We start from the raw sequence: 20312 nt of genomic DNA, 5'->3' as shown, positions 1-20312 counted from the left end.
TTGTTTGAACACAGTTGAGCTCGTCTTCCAGCTACTGCTGGCGTGGGAGTGGAGGCCAGAGGGGCAGCATCAGTCCCCTGGAGGCTGACTCCCAGCACATCCTGAGCAAAGTGTCTGACTTTCCCCCTCTGCCCAGACAGCCTCTAGACCAGGTTACCTTTTGCGGAGGCCACGGAAACAGAGCCTGCAGCCGCAGTAGCCCTTTAAAAGCTTCTCCTTCTTCCCTTGACAGCCCCTCCACTTCCCAATACTCAAAACTTGTACACCTGGATACCCACCACATACAAGAGCACGCACACCTGCACACACACACACAAACACATGCCTGCGCTTGCACACAAGCACACGTCTGCTGACACCTGCTCACACACACACAAGCACACAAGCACATGCTCCGGGGTCAACATCAGGGCCTTCTTGTCCAGGTGCCTATGACCAGGTGTCGTAGGACATGTCCAGGATGAAGACTTTGTCTGTTGTCTGGTAAGCCTGGCCCTGCTGGGAGTCCAGCATCAGGCTGCCATGGTTACTGGTCAGTATGCAAATTTCTGTTCAGTAGGACCCACCTGTGACTCGGTGGTATCACTCCATCCTGGCTGAGTGGCAGGCAGTGAATATGATGAGCAAGAGACTGTTTTTTTGATTTGGGGTTTTTGGGGTGTTTTTGTTTTTGTTTTTTGCTGGGGCTGACATGGCTGAAGGCCCCTCAGAATCTATCCCTGGGGAGAGGGAAGCAGGGCTGCCTTTTAGTGACTTCTCAGTGACATCACCAGTCCTGCCAGCCATCACTGTCCACCCAAAACAGTACTGGCCTTTGACTCAAAGGGGAGGCCAGTCAGGAGTCCCAAAAGCTGCTGCCGCTATTACTCGGTTCCCAGAGGAGTGATGCAGGAGAAAACTCTTAAATGGCTTTGGGAGCCCTGCTCACTTCTCCAGATGGTCACTGTCCTGAGGACTAGCCAGTCAGGTCTGCCCAGGGACTCAATGGGCAGGAATAGCCATGGCTTAGCCCCAAGAGACCAGAGACCTGGCCTCCAGTCTCCCTTCCGCCTCCTAATTTGCTATGTGACCTTGGGAAAGTGTCCTAGCACTACTGGGCCCTAGCTGCCTCATCTAATACAAACACCACCAAAAGTGGAGCCCAGACCCGCTCTGTGAACCACAGTTCTCTTAGTGTCTGGGGTGCTGTGGTCAAGCTGGACTGTTCTCTGTGGGGAACCTGGCTGGATATCCAAACATTGTGAGCTCTTTCGAGCTGCCTGGAGGGTCCCTGGGGCTACAGGATTAACTGCTCAGTGAGGGTTGTCCCCGAGGACCCTTTCAGTTTGTCAAGTTTGCACTGCCTGCTTAGCACAGTTGGCCAGCCCTGGGAGGCCCTGGGAGAGGAGTGGACTTGCTGTGCTTATGGTGACTCCTACCTCGAAGCAGTAAGCATAAGACTGCAAAGAAACCCCATTCAAGATCACCTGCAGCCTCAGATTTAACAGGAGTGCACAGAAGGGCTCATGTTTAGAAGAGCTGGGGTTCTTGCTTCAGGGGTGTGGTCTCTGCATGGAACTGGGGGTCAGAACCCCAGGATCTTCCTCAAGCCTCTTTCAGTCAGAGCCATCCTACTCTCTTGCCCTTTTCCAACTGCATAACCCTCTGGAATCCCTATCAGGAAGCAGGAGAGAGATCCAGAGCTAGACAGTGCACAGGACTTCCTGCTCATGTCCCCGTGCTCCGCTCCCTCTGCAGGAGATGAGAACATCAGAACACAATTCCACCTCCTGCCTGGGTCTAGCGGAACTTGCTGTGCACGTGCGGAGGCAGTGGAGCAAGCCCTTGCACATCGCCTCGCCCGTCTTTTTTTTTTTTTTAATTTTTATTGGAGTCTAGTTGATTTAAAATGTGTTAGTTTCTGCTCTCACCGTGTACAGGCACTTTTGACAGATGAGGAAACAGAGACTATGTATGACTTGCCCACATGCACACAGCAAACTAGGGACACAACTGAGACTCGAGGCCTGCAATCAGGTGCTGGCTGTTACCTTAGAATGGTAGGTGAGCTTTTCAAAAGCACTGGGGAGATTTCTGGGCTCCCACCCCAGAGCCTGTTTGAATTGGTCTGGATGATTCTGAAGGACAGCCGAGTTGCAGACCTCAGAGATCCCGTGGCCAGGCCTGATCCCCATTTAACTGATGAAAGATTGAGAGCTAGATAGGCGGGATACTATGGGGTCACACGGTGGGTCAGTGACAGAGCTGACCCTTGGGCAGGGCCCTTTTATCCAACCCTTCGATGGCCTGGGTGTCTACCTCGAAGACCCGTGAATTTGCACATTTACAACATGATCCAGCTTCAAAGAGTGCAATTGGCTGCCATTTAGGGGGCACAGGTGTTCTACAGGTGAACCCACTCGTCTCTTTCTCCAAGTTGCAGTTTGCTTTCCTAAGTCGTGTGATCAGGCTGGGACCCGAGGCCTAGCCGCTGCAGGTTTCTAGGGTGTTGGGGGTGTCAAGTGGAGAAGTGACCTGCTGCCTGGGGCCTCTCCCCCTCCCCAGTCCTGCGCCACACAAACTCTGAGCCTCCATGCCTGGCTCTTAGTAGATGGGCAGGCCAGTGAGGCCCATGGGGGCAGGACAGGGACAAGGGGCCGGTCTGGGTACCCCAAGCCCTAGTTCTGAACAGAAAGAAGGGCCCCATGAATGAGCTCAGGCTGAGCAAGCTGTCTCCAGCTTGCTCGAAAGGGTCGAAGGCCTGGCACTGGAGCTGGGAGGGGAAGGATGGGGACTCCTCCGCCCCCTGCCCCCACTCACCTTTCCTCTCTGGGGACATCTGCCAACTGACTCTTGCGCCTCTGCCTCCCCACCAGGTACTAACCCCACAGCTCATCTCTAAAGAACCTGCCCTGCCTGCTGATCCTAACATTTCCTCTCTCTACCCCAATCAAGGGCTCCTGGGGACTGGGTGCCAGGGAAGGGGCTCAGGAGGCTGGGAGGGGACACCACTAACCTGCTTTCACCTCACAGGCTGGCTGCTGGTGTCTGAAGAGTCCTGACCAACGTTTCTCTCTCTCTCTCTCCCGCCCCCTCCCCCATCTCTCTCTCTGTCTGTATCTCTCCCTCCATCCCTTCCCCTCTCTGACCCTCCTTTCTTCTGCACTTGCCAGAGCACCTTGGATTTGAACTAAAGGGTACGGAGCCTCTATGTATCGGTCAGCGCCAACCACACAGCCCCTCTCCACAGCCTCTGACACCATGTGTGCTGGATGTTTGGTTTCCTTTCCCCCCAAATGGAAAAGGGATGATTTCAAAAATCCCCCTGTCCCCATCAGGATGTCCTGTAATAAACTACATTGATTTGGGGGAGACAAGAAAAGCTCATGAATGGCAGAGTACCCTGGCGTTCAGACTGCGCCCCCGTGTGCAGTAGTGCCCCCTTGCCTGGGGCCAGTCGCCAGGGTACTCTGAGGGGAGCGGGACCCCTGAGCTGTGTGCAACCCAGTGGGTTGGCCAGACGAGCCCTCGGAGAGCAGGTGTCTGAAAGCCACAGAATCCTGGTTTGGAGAACTGTGCAGAGAGGCATCCCTTTCAATTTGACCTTAATCCTCCTTCCTTTTCCCATTTCCATTTCCATTGCTTTTCATTCTTCACCAGGCTGGCAGCTGATAACACCCATTTGTCTCTGCCGCCTGCCCCGTGTTTGTCTGCCAGGCTTTGCCATCTGCTTGAGGCTGTTACTCCCTTCACGATCTGTCCCCACGGTGGCACATGTGTTTGTGGGCAACACCAGCGAGGGTCCACGGTGGGCTGGCTTCGGGTGCCTGCCCTCCTGCCTCCCAGCTGAGAACCTCACGTCCCACTCCTGACTGTCCTCAGGCCCCAGGAAGATGCCTTGGGCAGGGAGGGACTTTGAGGGGTCAGTCTTCCCAGCTCTCTGGCTTTGTGCTGGGAGGCTCCACCCTGGTCCACACGTATAGCAGGAGAGATGCAGGGTCTCAGAGGGGTTGAGCCTTCGATGGGGTCAGACCCCAGATGTGTGCAGAGCCTGCAGTTATGAAAAGACTGTTCTCGTGGCAGATTTGGGGAGGCCCTAGTTCCCCGGCCACCTAGCCATCATCAGCTATTCTCAGAAGATGGAACTGAAAGTCTGTGTGTAAGAGTATGTCTGTCTCTCTGCTGTGACAGGGTGGGGAGGAGAGGGGCCGAGTCTGTGGTGTCTGTGTGATCATGGCAGGGGGTGCGGGGGGGGAATCTGTAGGTGTGCGTGTCTATGTTGACATGTTTACACCTTGTTGGGTCTCTCAGTGCGGGGTGTGAGCACACAGAGGGGTGCAGTGGAACATCTTTGTTGTTAAGGGTCGAGCATGAGCAGTAGGTGCGGAGGCAAGGGTGAGCGTATGTAAATATGCGACTGTCTGTAAAGGTGGTCTGTATATTCGTTCATACGCCAACTCAACAAACCTCTACTGAACCCCAGAGTTGGCCAGACCCTGGCGATCTAGCATGCAGAGCCCCTGCCCTCCTGGTGCTCAGATTCACAGGGTGAGACAGACAACAAACAAACAGGAAAGATAGCAGGTGGGGGTAAGTGCTACACAGAAAATAAAATGGAATGGGATGGCGCCTAGCCGGGGTGAGGAACTGCTCTAGCTAAGTGGCCAGGGAAGCCTTGTCCAATGAGGTGACATTTGAGCTAAAACCTGGCGAGAAGCAGCCAGCCCTGCAAACAATCGGGGGAGAGTGTTTGAGGCAGGGGGCACAGCAAGTTAAGGATGATGTGGATGGGCCTGCCTTGTTCGATGGATGGAAAGACTGCCAGTGCCTCTGGAGCACAGCAGACATGGGGAAGAAGACTACAGGTGGGATCTAGAAGAAGGGACCAGGTGACCCTGGGCCTCGTGGACCATGGTAAGGCTTTTGGTTGTATTTGAATCGCAGGGGGATGCCATTGTGGGTTTTTAAGCAGAGGAGTAAAATGACCTGCTTTATCGTTGGAAATCAATGTGGCTTTGGGGCAGAGGATAGACTGGGTGAGGGGACAGGGTGTGGAGGAATAGAAGCAGAGAAACCAGTCAGAAGCGGGCAGCTGTCGAGTGAAAGATGGCATCATCTTGGATGAAGCTGGAAGCAGTGGAAATGGGAAGAAGTGGTCAGATCTGGGATCTACTTGGGAGGGAGAGCTGAGACGACTTGCTGATGGATCAGGTACCAGAGTGGGTGGGAAGATCAGGAATGATTCTAAGGTCTGGGGCTGGTTTAACAGGAAAGGTGGTGTCGCCACTGAAGAGATGGGAAGAGCAGGGAACGAGGGTGGGGAATCAGTGCTTCTGCTTGGCCATGGCCTTTGGATGTAGGAATCTAGAGCTCCGGAAGAGGTCAGGGCAGGAGAGAGAAACGTGAGATTCAGCTGCATACAGATGGTATTTCAAGTCTGAGTCTGGGTGAGATGACGGAGGGAGAAAGGGCAGGTGGAGAGAGGAAGAAGCCTGAGAGCTCTGGGCCTGGACCCTGCAGCCCACATGGAAGAGGGGGAAGTAGCAACTGAGACAGAGAGATGAGCCAGTGCAGGGGGAGGAAACCCAGGAGGGAACACCATCCCGGGAAGTGGGCCCAGCAGGGGGAGTCTGCTGAGAGGGAAGCGAACCACAGACTTGGCGGCGGGGTGGGGTTGTTGGTGACCATGACTAGAGCAGTCTCAAAGGAATGTTGGAGACAGAGGCCTGAGTGGAGGACTGAGGCGTGGCTGGGGATGAGAACCGGAGGCAGGACGAGGACCACAGAGCCTGGAGGTGGGGATCTGGGGTGGAGGGCTGTTTGTTCAAGACTCTGCATGACTATGTCAGTGGGTGTGATCGCGTGCGTGGCGGCCGTGTGTATTGTTGTGAAGGGTCTGTCTGTGTGTCAGACGGGCACAGTCCTCCAGGTATGTGTGCCTGGGGCTTTGTACCCAGTGTTTGCTGCTGGGCGTACCTTTGCCACAGGAGACCCTGCAAGCCTGGGGGCTTAAGGACACTGCCCAGGGCTCCACCAAGGCTTTGGGTCCCGCCCCCACTTACCCCTGTGCTGGTGGGAGGGGAGCGATGGGGAGGGGCCGGCCAGCAGATGGGAGCCGGAGCAAGGGCGGGATGTCTAGGCTGTAGGCCTTGACCATGTCTGGTGCTGTCACCTTTTTCCTTTGCTTCCTCCAGGCTTTCACTGTTCTAGAAGCGTAGGGGTTGCCCCGCCAAAAAGTGGGAGTAGAGGTAGAGGGGATAGTTGGGTCTTTTTGAGGGCTTTGAGGCCCAGCCTAGCTCAGCTCCTTCAGAAGGGTGGAGGCTGCTCCTTGAGCACAAGGGCTGTCCTAGGCGCCAGGGGGCCGTGCTGCCACTCGTGGGTCTCTGACAAGCAGAGACGGGGAGAGCTGGAGTGGGCCAGGGCCACAACCCTGACCAAGCTGCTGGGATAAACCAAGGCCTTTCTCCCCTCTCCCGCCTCTGTGGGCCTGGTCTGCTCTGTTCCTGCTCTTGGTCCTGGCATCCTTCCTAAGTCCAGCCTCTGGGCCTCATGTCCTGTCTCCAGCCCAGAACAAGCCACTCTCCACCTTCTTAAGGAAGCCAAAGTGGCCAGCCAGGCCTTTGCCCAGGGTCAGCATGTTCACCACCATGAAGACCGGCTTCCCCCAGCCCATCAAGGCTCTTTGCAGCCACCAGGCCATAGTGGGTTGCCCTCCCCTATGACCTTGGGAACTTCACCTCCATCCCACCTCCTCCACCCATCCCCCTGCATTTTCCACTCACATGCTCCAGGCAGAGCACGGGTTTGGGAAGGTGAACTCAGGTGTAGTCAATTGTGATGAGATCCACAGGTGGGTGGAGTTCAGGAAAGCAGGAAGGAGGGAACTGGCTGGGGAGGGGTGAGATGGATAGGAGCCGGGCAGCACCCGAGCTGGAGAGAGCCCGGGGTTTGCGGGGCAGGGGGACGGTCTGCAGCACTGTCTCTACGGGTCTGCCTCCCACCCTGCCCCCTCACGCCCTCTACCTCTGCAGAAGCCGAGGAGCTGTACCAGAAAAGGGTCCTGACTATCACCGGCATTTGCGTGGCTCTGCTGGTCGTGGGCATCGTCTGCGTGGTCGCCTACTGCAAGACCAAGTGAGTTGTCGGGCACTCAGAGCAACCAGGGACTGCTTTTGTAGGGACAGGCTCTCCTCTCCACCGCACCATGCCTGGCGGAGCCTCCCCCATTCCTATGCCCCTCTGCCCCCATCTGCAGCTGGTGAGGGGCCAAAGGGCTGGGCCAAGAAGCAGGAGCAGAGGGTGGGGTAGACAGGCCCCAGAGGACTGCACAAGAACGGTCATAAGCCCAGGCGGTGGAAGAAGATAGATCTGGGTTCTAATTCAGCTCGGGCATTTCCTGTGACCCCGAGGAAACGGATGAGCTTCTCTGAGTTCTCATCTATAAAATGAGTGTGATCCTCTAGTACCTCAGAGTATCCTGTGAGGGAGGATCTGCCCCGTCAAGTAGGCAGGCACTGGGGCAGTGTTGGGGGTGGGCAAGCACAGAGAGGGAGGCACCTTCTCAGGGGAAAAAGAGACCTCACAGGGCACTGCCTAATCCCACCTAGGAGCAGTCCAAGCAGGAATACAGAGAAGATGGGGTTGGGCCACCCCTGGGCAAAGGAAAGGTGGCATCAGAACCTTGGAGCAAGGAAAGGGGCTGGACAATTCCAGTAGAAGAGTACAAGCTAAAGGACAAATGCAGGAGAGGGTCAGCTGTGTTCATGGAGCTTGAGCAGCCGAGGCTAGCTGGAGCAAAGGGCTGGGGTCAATTTTAAAAAGGTACACGAGTCTAAAAGAACAGCCGGAACCTGCATGGCACCACAGGGCCTTGAATGTCAAGCTTGGGGACCTGGGTTTATCCTACAGATGATAGGGAGCCATTGCAGGTTGTAGAGTGATGTGGTACAGAAAGAGTTTGTCATATCTGTTCTTATGCGGAAAGCAAGAGTCTGGGCATAGCCACCATGTGGGGGACTGAGCCCCTGGGTCTTGACTCCTGCTGCCCCTATCTATGAGATCTAAGGCCCTGCCAGCCTTCGGTTTTAGGGTTCAGGGAGCCCACAGGAGGAGACTGGGCCCACACAGGAAAATTGAGGCCAAGAACTGGGGGGAGAAGCAAGCCTCATGTTCCAACCCCTACTATATTTACTTATTTCTTCAACAAACTTTCATTCAATGCCTGCTGGACACCAGGCCCTGTACCAGGCACATGGCCAGTGCTCTAAGCAAGAGGTCCAGTGTTACAGGGTGTATTTCAGGGGTGCCTAACTTCAGCTAGAGGGCAGGGAGGGTTTCCCTGAGAAAGGTACAGTTTAGGCCGGGCCTGAGAGATGAGCAGGAGTTAGCAGGTGAAGAGGCAGAGAATGTGCTGCAATTGGATGCAAAGGCCCAGAGGCCAGAGAGGCACAGTGTAGGATCAGAAACAAGCCCTCCAAGGATGCAGCAAGCTGGGGTGGGGAAAGGGCAGTGAGAGACAGGGCTGGGGAGAGGAAACAGGATTCTGAAGCCCAATGAAGGGGCTTTAACAGGGGAGTGACATTGATTAAACTTATTGATTACAAAACAAATGTACTGAGCGCTTAATAGGTGCCGAAGTGAAGTAGCCCCACAGCTCTTGACTCCCTGACCACAGCGTCCTGTTTTATTTTCTCCATAGCACTTTGCTGAAAGTATCTTGTTTGTTTATTTGTTTTTGTGTTTATCATCTGCCTCTCCTACTGGCCTGCAAGCTCCATGAGGGCAGGAACCATATCTGTCTCCTCTGCTCCAAAAGAGCATCTGGCACATAGTAAAAACCCAGTAGATACCAAATAAATGAATGCATGAAGTGGGCCAGCACTGTGCTTGAATACTTTATCTACCCTTAATCCTCGATGGTCTCTGGAATGCGTAGATATCAGTCCGTTTTACAGATGAGGAAAGTGAAACATGGGTAGTTTAAGTAATTTGCCCAGAGTTACACAGCTAGAAAGTAGTAGAGTTCTGCTCTCTCAGCAGAGCCAAAGCTCATTACCACTACGCTCAGGTCCTGCTGAATTCCGGCTGGTAGTGATGATGTAGGGGGTTGATTGAAGGGGTCCTGGCTGAAGGCAGCCTGAGCACAGGAAAGAGCAGTAGCAGGAGACTGCCACGGCAGTCCAGTCCCGGCACACGTAGACTAGTTCCCTGGAGTAACAGCTAGGGAAGCTCATACTTCGTGTGTGCCAGGGGAGGCAGGGAGGGGGTGTCAGGCTAATGCACCTTCCCCTGTGCAGAAAACAGCGGAAGCAGATGCATAACCACCTTCGACAGAACATGTGTCCAGCCCACCAGAACCGGAGCTTGGCCAATGGGCCCAGCCACCCCCGGCTGGACCCCGAGGAGATCCAGATGGCAGACGTGAGTGGTGTTCCCAGGCCCCACTCTGACCCCTTGCTGTGTAGCCCGCCTTCTTATGCCCCCTGCAAGAATGGGCCAGGGAGGCGGCCGGCCCATCCTGTGCTCAGCCTTGCCTGCTAGCCTAGCCTCGCCTCACCAGGATGACTTAGACTCGCTTGGCCCACTTCCTTAAGGGAGGTCGGGGGATTGATTTCCAGGGGCCATTGCTGCCCTAACACCGAGTTGCTTATCCAGTGGACCACCACCGCCCCTGCAACCTGGAGCTTACTGCCTCACTTCCCCTGCCCACCAGGAAGGAGGGTCAACTTGGTCATCTGTCACTAACTGCCCCCCTGCCAAAAAACCCTCTGTCTGTTCCAGTATATCTCCAAGAATGTGCCAGCCACAGACCATGTCATCCGGAGGGAAACGGAGACTACCTTCTCTGGGAGCCACTCCTGTTCTCCTTCTCACCACTGCTCCACAGCCACGCCCACCTCCAGCCACAGGTGGGCACCACCAAGGCCCACGCAGCCTTGCAGACTCCTGTATGCACACCCTCAGGGCGTGCACATGCGCACCACACACCTGCCTGGGGACACACACCAAACTCCCCAGCCAGGCTGGGCTCTGTATTGAGGGTCCCTGTGAGCAGGAGGGTGGAGGTGGGGGGCTTTAAACCAGAGCCCGCCACCAAACGTACATCCAGGTCCTCACAGACCGGATTCCCTTTTCTAGTCTAAACCAGCCCCAGAGGAACAGCAGCATCACTGTGCTCCCGCCTGACGTTTGGTTTTGTTTGGGCCTCATCGGCACCACTTCACTGGCATAAAGCACCTGCTCACTCGGATACCCACAGCCATTTGACGCCCTCTCCTGGGTTTCCCACGTGAGCCTAGTCCACCTTAGCCTCCTCTCTCCACACAAGCACGCAGGCTCAGACAGCTCAAGAAAGAACGTGGTTGGCCCCTTTCTTCCCTGGGGAACAGCACAGAATAGGGAGGGTCCCCATATATTGGCCACTGGGGCTGGGCTCTTAAGGCAAGTGGCTAAGGACCGTGGGAGTGGAAGGGTCCCAGACAGGGAGGCTAAGGAGAGGTTGGTTGCAGAGAGGAAAGGACGAGACCTCTGCACATTGCAGCTCACCCATCCACAGGCCTCCAGCTCTCCTCTTCCCAAAATCGGGGTTTGGCATTTATGATGTTACACATCAGCCCAGAGTGAAGGGCAGTGAGCTGAGGGAGCCTGAGATGGAATGAAGAACCAGGGAAGGGGTGGGCCTGGGACCACACGTGCTGGGCTGCCCGGCCCCTTCCTGACCTCACCTCACTTCCACCTGGCTTCTCCAGGCATGAGAGCCACACGTGGAGCCTGGAACATTCTGAGAGCCTGACCTCCGACTCCCAATCGGGCATCATGCTGTCATCAGTGGGCACCAGCAAGTGCAACAGCCCAGCATGTGTGGAGGCGCGGGCACGGCGGGCGGCAGCCTACAGCCTAGAGGAGCAGCGCAGGGCTGCTGTGCCACCTTACCACGACTCCATAGACTCCCTGCGTGACTCCCCACACAGCGAGAGGTCAGTTCCTACCCCGTGACCTGTGCCCCACTGTAGCCAGAGAGCTGGCACCACTGACCCAGGGCTGACCCTTAGGTCACCTCAGAAACACTCCAAAGAGCCTCATCCCCATTTTCCAGATGCGTAAGCAAGGTCCCTGAAAAGTTAAATGGTCTGCTCGGGGTCATCAACATGTTAATGACAGGCTGGGACTACAGCCAGTAGACCCTGGTGTGTTATGACCATTTAATTTAATTGTTCTACTAGGACACTTTTCAGAGTAGAAGGGGATGTTATTAATAATTGCGGTAGAACATCAGGAACAAACAGGGTCTGGCCTGGACAAACCAGAACACACAGTTGCCCTACCCTGGTGTCACCTAGAGGACCCATGTCCCGGGAGAAACAGACACCAAGATTGAGCAGACTGAAGAATGGGAGGGGAGGCTGTCTGTGAGTAAACCGATGAGTGCAGGATGGGAATGAGCCAAGAATGCCTGAAGGCCCTGGAAGTATCAGCAACTAGGCCCCCATGGATCAAGATGCCATTGGGTTCCTGAGCAATGAATGCAGTGAGAACCCGGAACCTTCCCTTCTTCCCTGACTCCGAGCCAGGAGTTGCAGGGGGCCAGCCTCCATCTTGCTCTCCCCTTGGCAACTGGGATCTGTGGGAGGAGAGCAGAAAAAGGGGCATGGTACTAGGAACTCCAGGCTGGGGTGGAGAAGGCTTCAATTCAGCCTACTCCGTGCCGGTCGTGGACACAAAACCGCTGAAGCTCACAGCTGCCTATGGAAAGTGCTAAGCATAGGACACCCCACCAGGGCAGAGAAACCCAGTCTGACGGCAGGCCCTGGGAAGCAGCTAGTTTTCCAAGACCAACCTTTCCAAGCTCAGCCCCACCACCTGTGTGACTTGGGGCAGGTTGATCACCTCTGCGCCTGTTTCCTCAGCTATAGAACAGGGAGCATTACACCTATAGTGCATGGTTCTTACGAAGGCCACCCTAAGATCACGCGCAAAGCTCTTCGCCTTTTACCTGACATGGCGCTGGTGCTCACTAGGTGGAGCTATGGTTAGTAGTAACAGGAGCAATAGGACTTCTGAATGCAGCAGCCCCCAACGTTTTTGGCACCAGGGACCGGTTTTGTGGAAGACAGTTTTTCCACAGACGGGGGTGGGGGGATGGTTTCGGGGTGATTCATTTATTGTGCACTTTATTTCTATTATTATTACATTGTAATATATAATGAAATAATTATACAACTCACCATAATGCTGACAGGAGGCAGAGCTCAGGTGGTAATGCAAGCCATGGGGAGTGGCTATAAATACAGATGAAGCTTCAGTCGCTCCGGCCACACACCTCCTGCTGTGCGGCCCGGTTCCTAACAGGCCACAGACGGGTACTGGTCCGCAGCCTGGGGGTTGGGGACCCCTGCCTTAATGGATGGGAGGTAGAGAGGCAAGGCAGGGAAAGACTTCCAGGCAAGGGGAACAACTTGAGCTGTTCCAGCAGAGGCACTAAGGACATGGCTGGTGAGGTACCTAGAGCAGGGTGGGCTGTGAGGAGAGTGGAGCTGGGCCTGAACAGGTGGGCTGGGGCCAGATAGATGGCCAGTGGCCCTGGGTGGGTAAGCAGGAAGGGCCTCCTAAAGCAGAGATATGACTTTAAAAGATTGCTCTGGGAGGGAATTCCCTGGCAGTCCAGTGGTTTGAGGCTCCATGCTTCCACTGCAGGGGGCGCAGGTTCGTAGGGGGACTAGGATCCCACATGCCACGTGGCCAAAAAAAGATTGTTCTGGAGGAGGAAAGACACTGGGGTGGGGGAATGACCAGAGTGAACATCTAGTCCCAGGATGGAGTGGAGCAGGGTGGAGGGTATTCCAGGAGAAAGGGAATGGGTAGGACGTGATGGATGTGCATGTGGGAGAGGGAAGAGAGAGGAGTCAGATGATTCTGAAAAACAGTAATGGGGACTCTGGAGAGCAATGAGGTGCCCAGCTTTACAGTTGGGAAGAGAGGCAGGGAGGTGGGTGGTCCCTGTCCTGAGGTGGATAATGGTTGGGCAAGAGGCCAGTTGACTCAGAAAGGGAAATGTGGAGAAAGAAAAGGGACAGGTGCCTGGGACCCAGAGTGGGAGATATTAGCAAGGGCAAACTTTTGAAGGAACTGGTGATCTTAGCCCCAAGCAGAGACACTTCAGTGAGGTCTTGGTAACTGTGAGCTCTGGGCTGAGGACCCTAACTGAGGTGGGAGCAGTCACTTCCCTGAGGCAGCTTCTAGCTTCAACTTAAAAAGGAAAATATTTCCCCACTGTAGCCATCAGCCATGGGATGAACTGTCCCGGAGGGGAGGTAAGTCCAAGTCACAGGGGTGGCTGAATGCAGGGACTAGAATGAGGAATTGGGCAGTATGAGTTCTGGTTCCCGCCTGGCCTGGGTTCACATCCCAGCTCAACCACTTCCTGGCTGTGTGAACCTTGAGTAAGTCAATTAAATGTTCTGAGTCTGTTTCCTCACGTGTGTAGTACGGGACTAACAGAAGCCTCTTATAGAATTACTGTATTAGATGAGATCACACATGTAAAATGCCCCAGCCTTAGCCTCACCCGAAGTAACCATTCAGGAACACTGGTGACTGTGAGCATCCCCACAGCCAAGGACCACTGATACGTTTATGGAATCATCCAACAACGCTACGGAATGAGCACTGTGGTTACTCCCGTTTCACAGATAAGCAAACTGAGGCTCAGAGAAATTAAGGAAATTTATTACGGTCACTGAGGAATACCAGCATGGTTCTTGCAAGAGGGATCCTGGGCAAGACCACTGCTTTGCATCAGGTCCGCCCCATCCCCTGGCCACCGGCCCACGTCTCTGCCTCTCCCCGCAGGTATGTGTCGGCCCTGACCACGCCCGCGCGCCTGTCTCCCGTGGACTTCCATTACTCGCTGGCCACGCAGGTGCCGACTTTCGAGATCACGTCCCCCAACTCGGCGCACGCCGTGTCGCTGCCGCCGGCCGCGCCCATCAGCTACCGCCTGGCGGAGCAGCAGCCGCTCCTGCGGCACCCGGCGCCCCCCGGCCCCGGTCCAGGGCCCGGGACCGGTGCGGACATGCAGCGCAGCTACGACAGCTACTACTACCCCGCGGCGGGACCGGGGCCGCGGCGCGGGGCCTGCGCCCTAGGCGGCAGCCTGGGCAGTCTGCCCGCCAGCCCTTTCCGCATCCCCGAGGACGACGAGTACGAGACCACGCAGGAGTGCGCGCCCCCGCCGCCGCCGCCGCGGCCGCGCGCCCGTGGCGCGTCCCGTAGGACGTCTGCTGGACCCCGGCGCTGGCGCCGCTCGCGCCTCAACGGGCTGGCGGCGCAGCGCGCACGCGCGGCGCGGGACTCGCTGTCGCTGAGCAGCGGCTCGGGAGGCGGCTCGGCTTCCGCCTCGGACGACGAAGCGGACGACGCGGACGGGGCGCTGGCGGCCGAGAGCACGCCTTTCCTCGGCCTGCGTGCGGCGCACGACGCGCTGCGCTCGGACTCGCCGCCGCTCTGCCCGGCGGCCGACAGCAGGACTTACTACTCCCTGGACAGCCACAGCACGCGGGCCAGCAGCAGACACAGCCGCGGGCCGCCCCCGCGGGCCAAGCAGGACTCGGGGCCCCTCTAGGGCCCCCGCTGCCCCCTCCGCCTCGCCCGCCCCACTGTCTTTAAGGAGAACAGAGACCGCCGACTGGAGAGAGAAAGGAGGGAAAAAAAGAAATAAAAATATTTTTATTTTCTATAAAAGGAAAAAGGTATAACAAAATGTTTTATTTTCATTTTAGCAAAAATTGTCTTATAATACTAGCTAACGGCAAAGACGTTTTTATAGGGAAACTATTTATATGTGACATCCTGATTTACAGCTTCGGAAAAAAAAAAGAAACAACAAAAAAAAAGAGAGATGGGCCAATTTTTTGACTCTTTAATAGAAACCTATATTGTGGTGCCTTTTGCTGTACGCTAATCTGGAGCTCCTGGAGAGAAGTCTGGGTTGCGGGGTGGGGGAATGTAGGATCCCAAGCTGGCTGGGGTCGTGGGAGGTGGTGGTGAGAGAAAGCAGGAGAGAGGAGGCTGCGGGATTGGGTTCGGGTGGGCGTGAGGCTGGGGGCCCCAACGAACGACATGAGGTCCGCAGTAGCTTTGCCCCAGTGCAAGATCTGAAGTCCTGGGCCCCTTGAGGAGAGGGCGGGGATCCTAGGTTTGGAGCTAGAGTTGGGGTCAGGTAACGTCCAGGGGGAGACTAAGGCCCAGCGACAGCAACCAGAATGGGGAGGGGGCCTCCCCACTCCTCACAGCTGCTAAGGGAGGGGCGCACTGAGAAAGAGGTCTTCCCAACAGCCTCGGCCCTGGGAGGGGGCAGCTCTGCCAGGGCCCCAATGTTCGTGGCTCCTCCTCCCCTATGGCCTCCAGGACGCCCCTCCGTCCTCTGCAGCACCTTCGTTTACAGGTCGTCTTTTCTATTTTATGCCTGCATGTCCTTTGCATTTCAGATTCTTTAGATTGGATGCATGGTCACGCTGGGACCGAGAAGAGCCACTCGACAGTGTATCTGATTCCCCTCTTAGCAATAAAGTAACACCATTTCCTTCTTACAGCCCAACTCCCAGCCTCTAGCCCACCCATGACTTCCACTCCCTCTCCAGCCCTGACCTCACCACCCTCCAAAACTGGGTCCACTGCTAATTTGTCAAAAAGGTAATTGTTTAAAAACAAAAAAAAAGTCCTAAGCAAATGGGAAACCTGCCCCTTGAAATGTCCAAACACCTGACTGTTGACACTTGAACATTTTTATATTATAAATAAAATCAGTAATAACTAATGTTTGACTGCGTGTGCCTAGCCCCCAGGTGAGGAGGGAGACAGAGGATGAAGACCTGTGATAGAGATGGATGGATGTTGGTGTGGAGGTTGGAGAGGGCCAGAGCAGTCCCTGGGAGAAGAGACCCTCCCTTCAGTCTCCCTGCCTTCGACTCCCAGGACAGGCTCCAGCCCTCCTCCCTGTTCTAAGAACGTTCACAAGGTGTCCCCCAGCTCCCCACCCACCACCCCCCGCTGCTGGGGAACCTGGCCAAGGGGCTGACGCAGATTACTCTGCTTCGAGCTCAGCCTCAGAGCCCTGGCCCAGTTCCTGCCCTGGAGCTACAGGGGCCAGAATGAGGCAAGAGTTTCTGGGCCTAGGTGGGTGAGGAGGGAAGGGTTGTGAGGTTGGCACTGAAGCAGCTGAGGCAAGATGACCCTTGGGGCCTCAGGCGTGTCACAGGCAATGTGTGGACATGAAAAGTGGCATAATGGGTACCCTCAGCTGCCAAGAGGACCACAGCTGCTGCAGCTTGTAAGCCCACAGGGTGCTGGGTTTTTTTTTTATATCCCCTCAAAGCCAGGGCCTGTCTAAACTTGCAGTCCCTGATGAAGGGTACATGATTTCAGGCATGGAGAAGGCAGATAGTGTCCAGGGTGAGCCTTTCCCCTCATTGATTAATGTTACTAAGCCAATGCCCAGCACCAGGAACCACTAGGTTCCAACCAGACACAAAGGAGTCAGCTATCCAAAGAGCTCCCGTGGTTGACGTGTGGGTGTGTGCACAAATGAGCCCGGAATGTGTGTAGTCAGCTCAGAGACCTACACATGGGAAGGACAGAGAGGCTTAGGGTTGAAAGGGCTTAGGTATCAACAGGGCCTTAGTTCAAATTCCAGCTCTGCCCCTCACTAGCTGTGTGACTTCTCTAGGCTGCACTTGGCTCAGCTGGGAAATGGTGATGCTAATACCTACCTCAAAGGGTTGCCGTGGAGATTATATAGAGCGCCCAGGATTGCTTCTGGCACATGATAGATGTCTATTAATGGCTAATTTGATGATGATGATGATGACCATATCCTGTGCCTTGCATTCTTGAGTCACACATAGAGTGGCAAAAACTGGATGAAAGGGAAGTGATGGAGAAAAGTAAAGAACTAGACACATATTCATGTGGGGACGCTGGGAGAAAAAGTACCTGTTACAAAGAAAAAAAGGAAATTAATGAACTAAATGCTACACAAACCTGCAAATCACTGACTTCTCTAGCCCGTGACGATCTCATCCAGATCCCTGTGCCGGCTCTGAGTTTGCTATTGCCTCTAAATTGCCTCTAAAATTTTCTGAGAGCCAGTAATTCCTCTATGTGATTTATGATCTCTGTACGACCCTGAGTAATTCTGAATGACCTTTTGGTGAACCCACCGACCTTTCCATGACCCAGTTTATTGTCCTCATTTGACCCTTCTGAGGGCCTGAGTTGCTAATACCTTCTAAATTTTCACTCAAACCACTTCCATGACTCCAATGAGCACACCGACCTCTATGTAACCCAAAGTAATTCTGGATGACCTCTTGGTGAACCTATTGACCTCTATGTGACCCCCAAGTAATTCTGAATGACCTCTTGGTGAACCCACTGACCTCTTCATGACCCAGTTTAGTATCCTCATTTGACCCTTCTGAGGGCCCTAAGTTTTTACCTTCAAAATTTTTAGTCAGAAACCACCTCCATGACCCCCAGGGAGCCCATCTACCTCTATGTAACCCCAAGTAATTCTGAATGGCCCCTTGATTAACTCATTGACTTTCACATGACCCCATTTGGTACCTTCATTATCTGCTCTGGATTCTAAGTTACCTGCTGAGAGTCTAAGGCCAGAGCCTAATCCGTTTCCTTGACTCTCCATCATATCAGCCACCTATTCATTCACAGGTGTGAGTGGAACCTAGGAGCAGGTGTGGCCAGAGAGGCCCCTTTTCTACTCACCTCTCAAATTCTGCCTTTGCGGCATCTTTAGTATGGCCTGTCAGGAAGAGGTATAGCCCTGTTAAGTGACTTTCCTACTACTACCCTGTCCCCCAGGAGCACTTAGGACATTCGGGTGGCTTCCTGAGTCAGTCTTCCCCACTTCTCCAGTTCTTTTTTCTTCTCTCTGCCAGGTCATTTTTGGCTTGTCTCCCCAGCCCTTCCAGAGTCCCAAATGGAAATGGTGACTGTCTGTCCCCCTCCCCACTAGACTGTGAGCCCCGTGTGGACAGGGACCTGGTCAATCCTTTTCTCACCACAGTATCCCCAGCACCCAGCACAGTGTGCAGCACTGTTCACCTTCACTGAATGAGAGGATGGAGGCTCAAGAGACGCTGTCCTCAAGGGTCGGCCCCCAGGAGTCCCTGAGCCCACGGACACTTCCCAGGACCACCAGGTGGCGCAAACCACTTATCACATCTCACCTGCAGTCCTCCAAGTCTCTGGATTTGGACAGTCCTGGAAAATGGACATATTAGGGGCAGAGGTTGTGGAGGGAATATGATGGTCCATTAGAATGCAGAAAAAGAAAGAACTTTGCTTTAGATTTATTTTCAACTCATCTTTTTAAAATTTCTACTTTTGTGTATGTTTTATAATGTACATAATATTTTAGTACAGTAGTACACGTATATAATTTACAATAAATAATTATACAATTAAGAAAGTGAACTAAAAGTTTTTTTACTGATGGGAGGCACAGCTAGTGCTCAGGGAAGCACACGTGTCTGCAGCGGATGGAGCCTGCTCCTCTGCTTTCACTCACCCACCCTCATGAGGTAGAGGGTGGGAAGCTGACCCCAAACTCAAAGGACCTTTGAGAAAAGGACAGAGAAAAAAGTACAGAGAGCTTTTTTATGTTGCCACATTGCTCTTTCAATTTCACTTAAATGAACATTTACTTCCACTCAGCAAAATGAAGGTGCCAGATGGTTTGGTTATAAAATACACTCAGCTGATCCAAATTAAATAACCTGGATTTAAATCACTACATCTCTCCACAGGCTCACAGGTCCCTTGTATCAAATGTGAGTGGGCTTGTAAACGTTGGCTGCTTAGTTGCAAGGTTGGCTTATTAACTAAATATGTTACCACTGAGGTCAAATTGCTGGCCAAACTACAGTAATCTATTTTAAAAATAGAAAGGATTTGCTCATCACAGCTGTATTGCAGGTGCCATCACCCCCACCACTGTCAGTCTGAGGATTGCAGGGTTTAAAGGATGCTAGTCTGTGATCATCACATGGAAAATTATTCTTCCCAGACATGTCCTTCACTAGCGTTTCTGAGTCACTAGAAGAGTACGAGAAATAGCAACCTAAAAAACAAGCAACAACTTGTCATTCCACCTTTTCCCAAGACCAAGAATTAATGGCTTCCATAACCTTCCCCCACCAAACATCTTTGGGCTTGTTGACAAATGGCTATTTGCAAGGCAGAGTGTCTTTTATTCCTGTAGCAGTAGATTTGTACAAGAGGCCACCTCTGGAGCTCAGAGACCCGGCAGCACCAACATAAAGACCAAAATATAAACAGGGCCACGGTCCCATCCCACTCACACCCCAGGATGCCTGTGGGACAGACGGGGCAGCACGCACACACACTATTTATTCCAAAGCATTAACTGTAAGAGCAGTTTAAGTCACAGGTCAGCCGGAAGGGGGGGAAATAGGGTGAGAGGAGGTCATACTATCTCTACCTTCCCTCCCAGAGTGTCAGGGCCTCCAGGGTCCAGAGAGCAGCCCTCCTTGCTAACAAGTGCATTCTGAAATAGGCTTTTCCTACCTCTTATTTCATCCTCTAACTGATAGCAGTTCCAAAACCATCTCTAAAGGGGTTCCTTATATATATATATAAATAATTCTTATATATATACATTTATATCCATATAAAAGAAAGCAGTAGTGGCCTCGATGGATGGAAGATGAGGTGGACACACACTTGAGTGGAGAGAGCTTGGCACTGAGGGAAAGGCCTGGGTCCTGGGTTATTGCCAGGTGAGGCAGGAGAATGGGGTGTGGTTCCCAAGGCTGCTGAGTGGAGGAGGAGAGGATAGTGCTGGTGGTCTGCAGACCTGCTGCTGGTCAACTCAGAGGAAGGAGGAGGAGAAAGGGTGGGAAGTCCAAGCTGAGACCTGGGGTCAAGACCTGCCCTCGGAAACAAGGGAGACGAAGGGAGGAACTTGTGAGAAGAGGAGAGCCTGGGAAGTCAACCACCCTTCCCACTTCTTGAGATGATGTCTAGAGCATGCACACAACTGGCCTAGAAAATGAGGCTCTGGGGTGAAGAGGGATGTGAGAGCTGGGGAGAGGGTCGGAGGCCCAGAGCAGCCCCAGGATGCAAGATCGACACCATGAATAGCATCTCCATCTCCTCGGCCCACAGGGCTCTCCACACTCCCCTGGCTGCCCAACAACTGCCTGGAGCTGATCCGAGTGGCCCCTGGCTGGAATTGTGCTCACTGACCCCTCTGGGGGCATTGCCTGCCTCTGGGACCTGCCCATCCATGCCAG

The 20312-nt window shown here is 54.1% G+C and overlaps 1 protein-coding gene across 5 annotated transcripts in view; it reads left to right on the top strand.

Moving 5' to 3' along the window:
• NRG2 (neuregulin 2) overlaps window positions 1-14599 on the top strand; it is a 178365-nt gene extending 163766 nt beyond the window's left edge. For 3 of the 5 annotated variants that reach the window (XM_065874281.1, XM_065874280.1, XM_065874279.1), the window contains 5 exons: window positions 7011-7113; window positions 9276-9399; window positions 9760-9887; window positions 10728-10955; window positions 13828-14599. In XM_065874281.1, coding sequence (XP_065730353.1) covers window positions 7011-7113; window positions 9276-9399; window positions 9760-9887; window positions 10728-10955; window positions 13828-14599 — 1355 coding nt within the window. Of the gene's footprint in view, window positions 1-3152; window positions 3177-7010; window positions 7114-9275; window positions 9400-9759; window positions 9888-10727; window positions 10956-13827 lie in introns of all 5 variants that reach the window. The other 2 variants (XM_065874277.1, XM_065874276.1) reach the window with 1 other exon arrangement.
• The last annotated feature ends 5713 nt before the right edge of the window (window positions 14600-20312 follow it).

This window comes from Phocoena phocoena, chromosome 3, assembly GCF_963924675.1.
Source record: "Phocoena phocoena chromosome 3, mPhoPho1.1, whole genome shotgun sequence".
NCBI lineage: Eukaryota > Metazoa > Chordata > Mammalia > Artiodactyla > Phocoenidae > Phocoena > Phocoena phocoena.
This window is presented reverse-complemented; position numbering and strand designations above follow the sequence as displayed.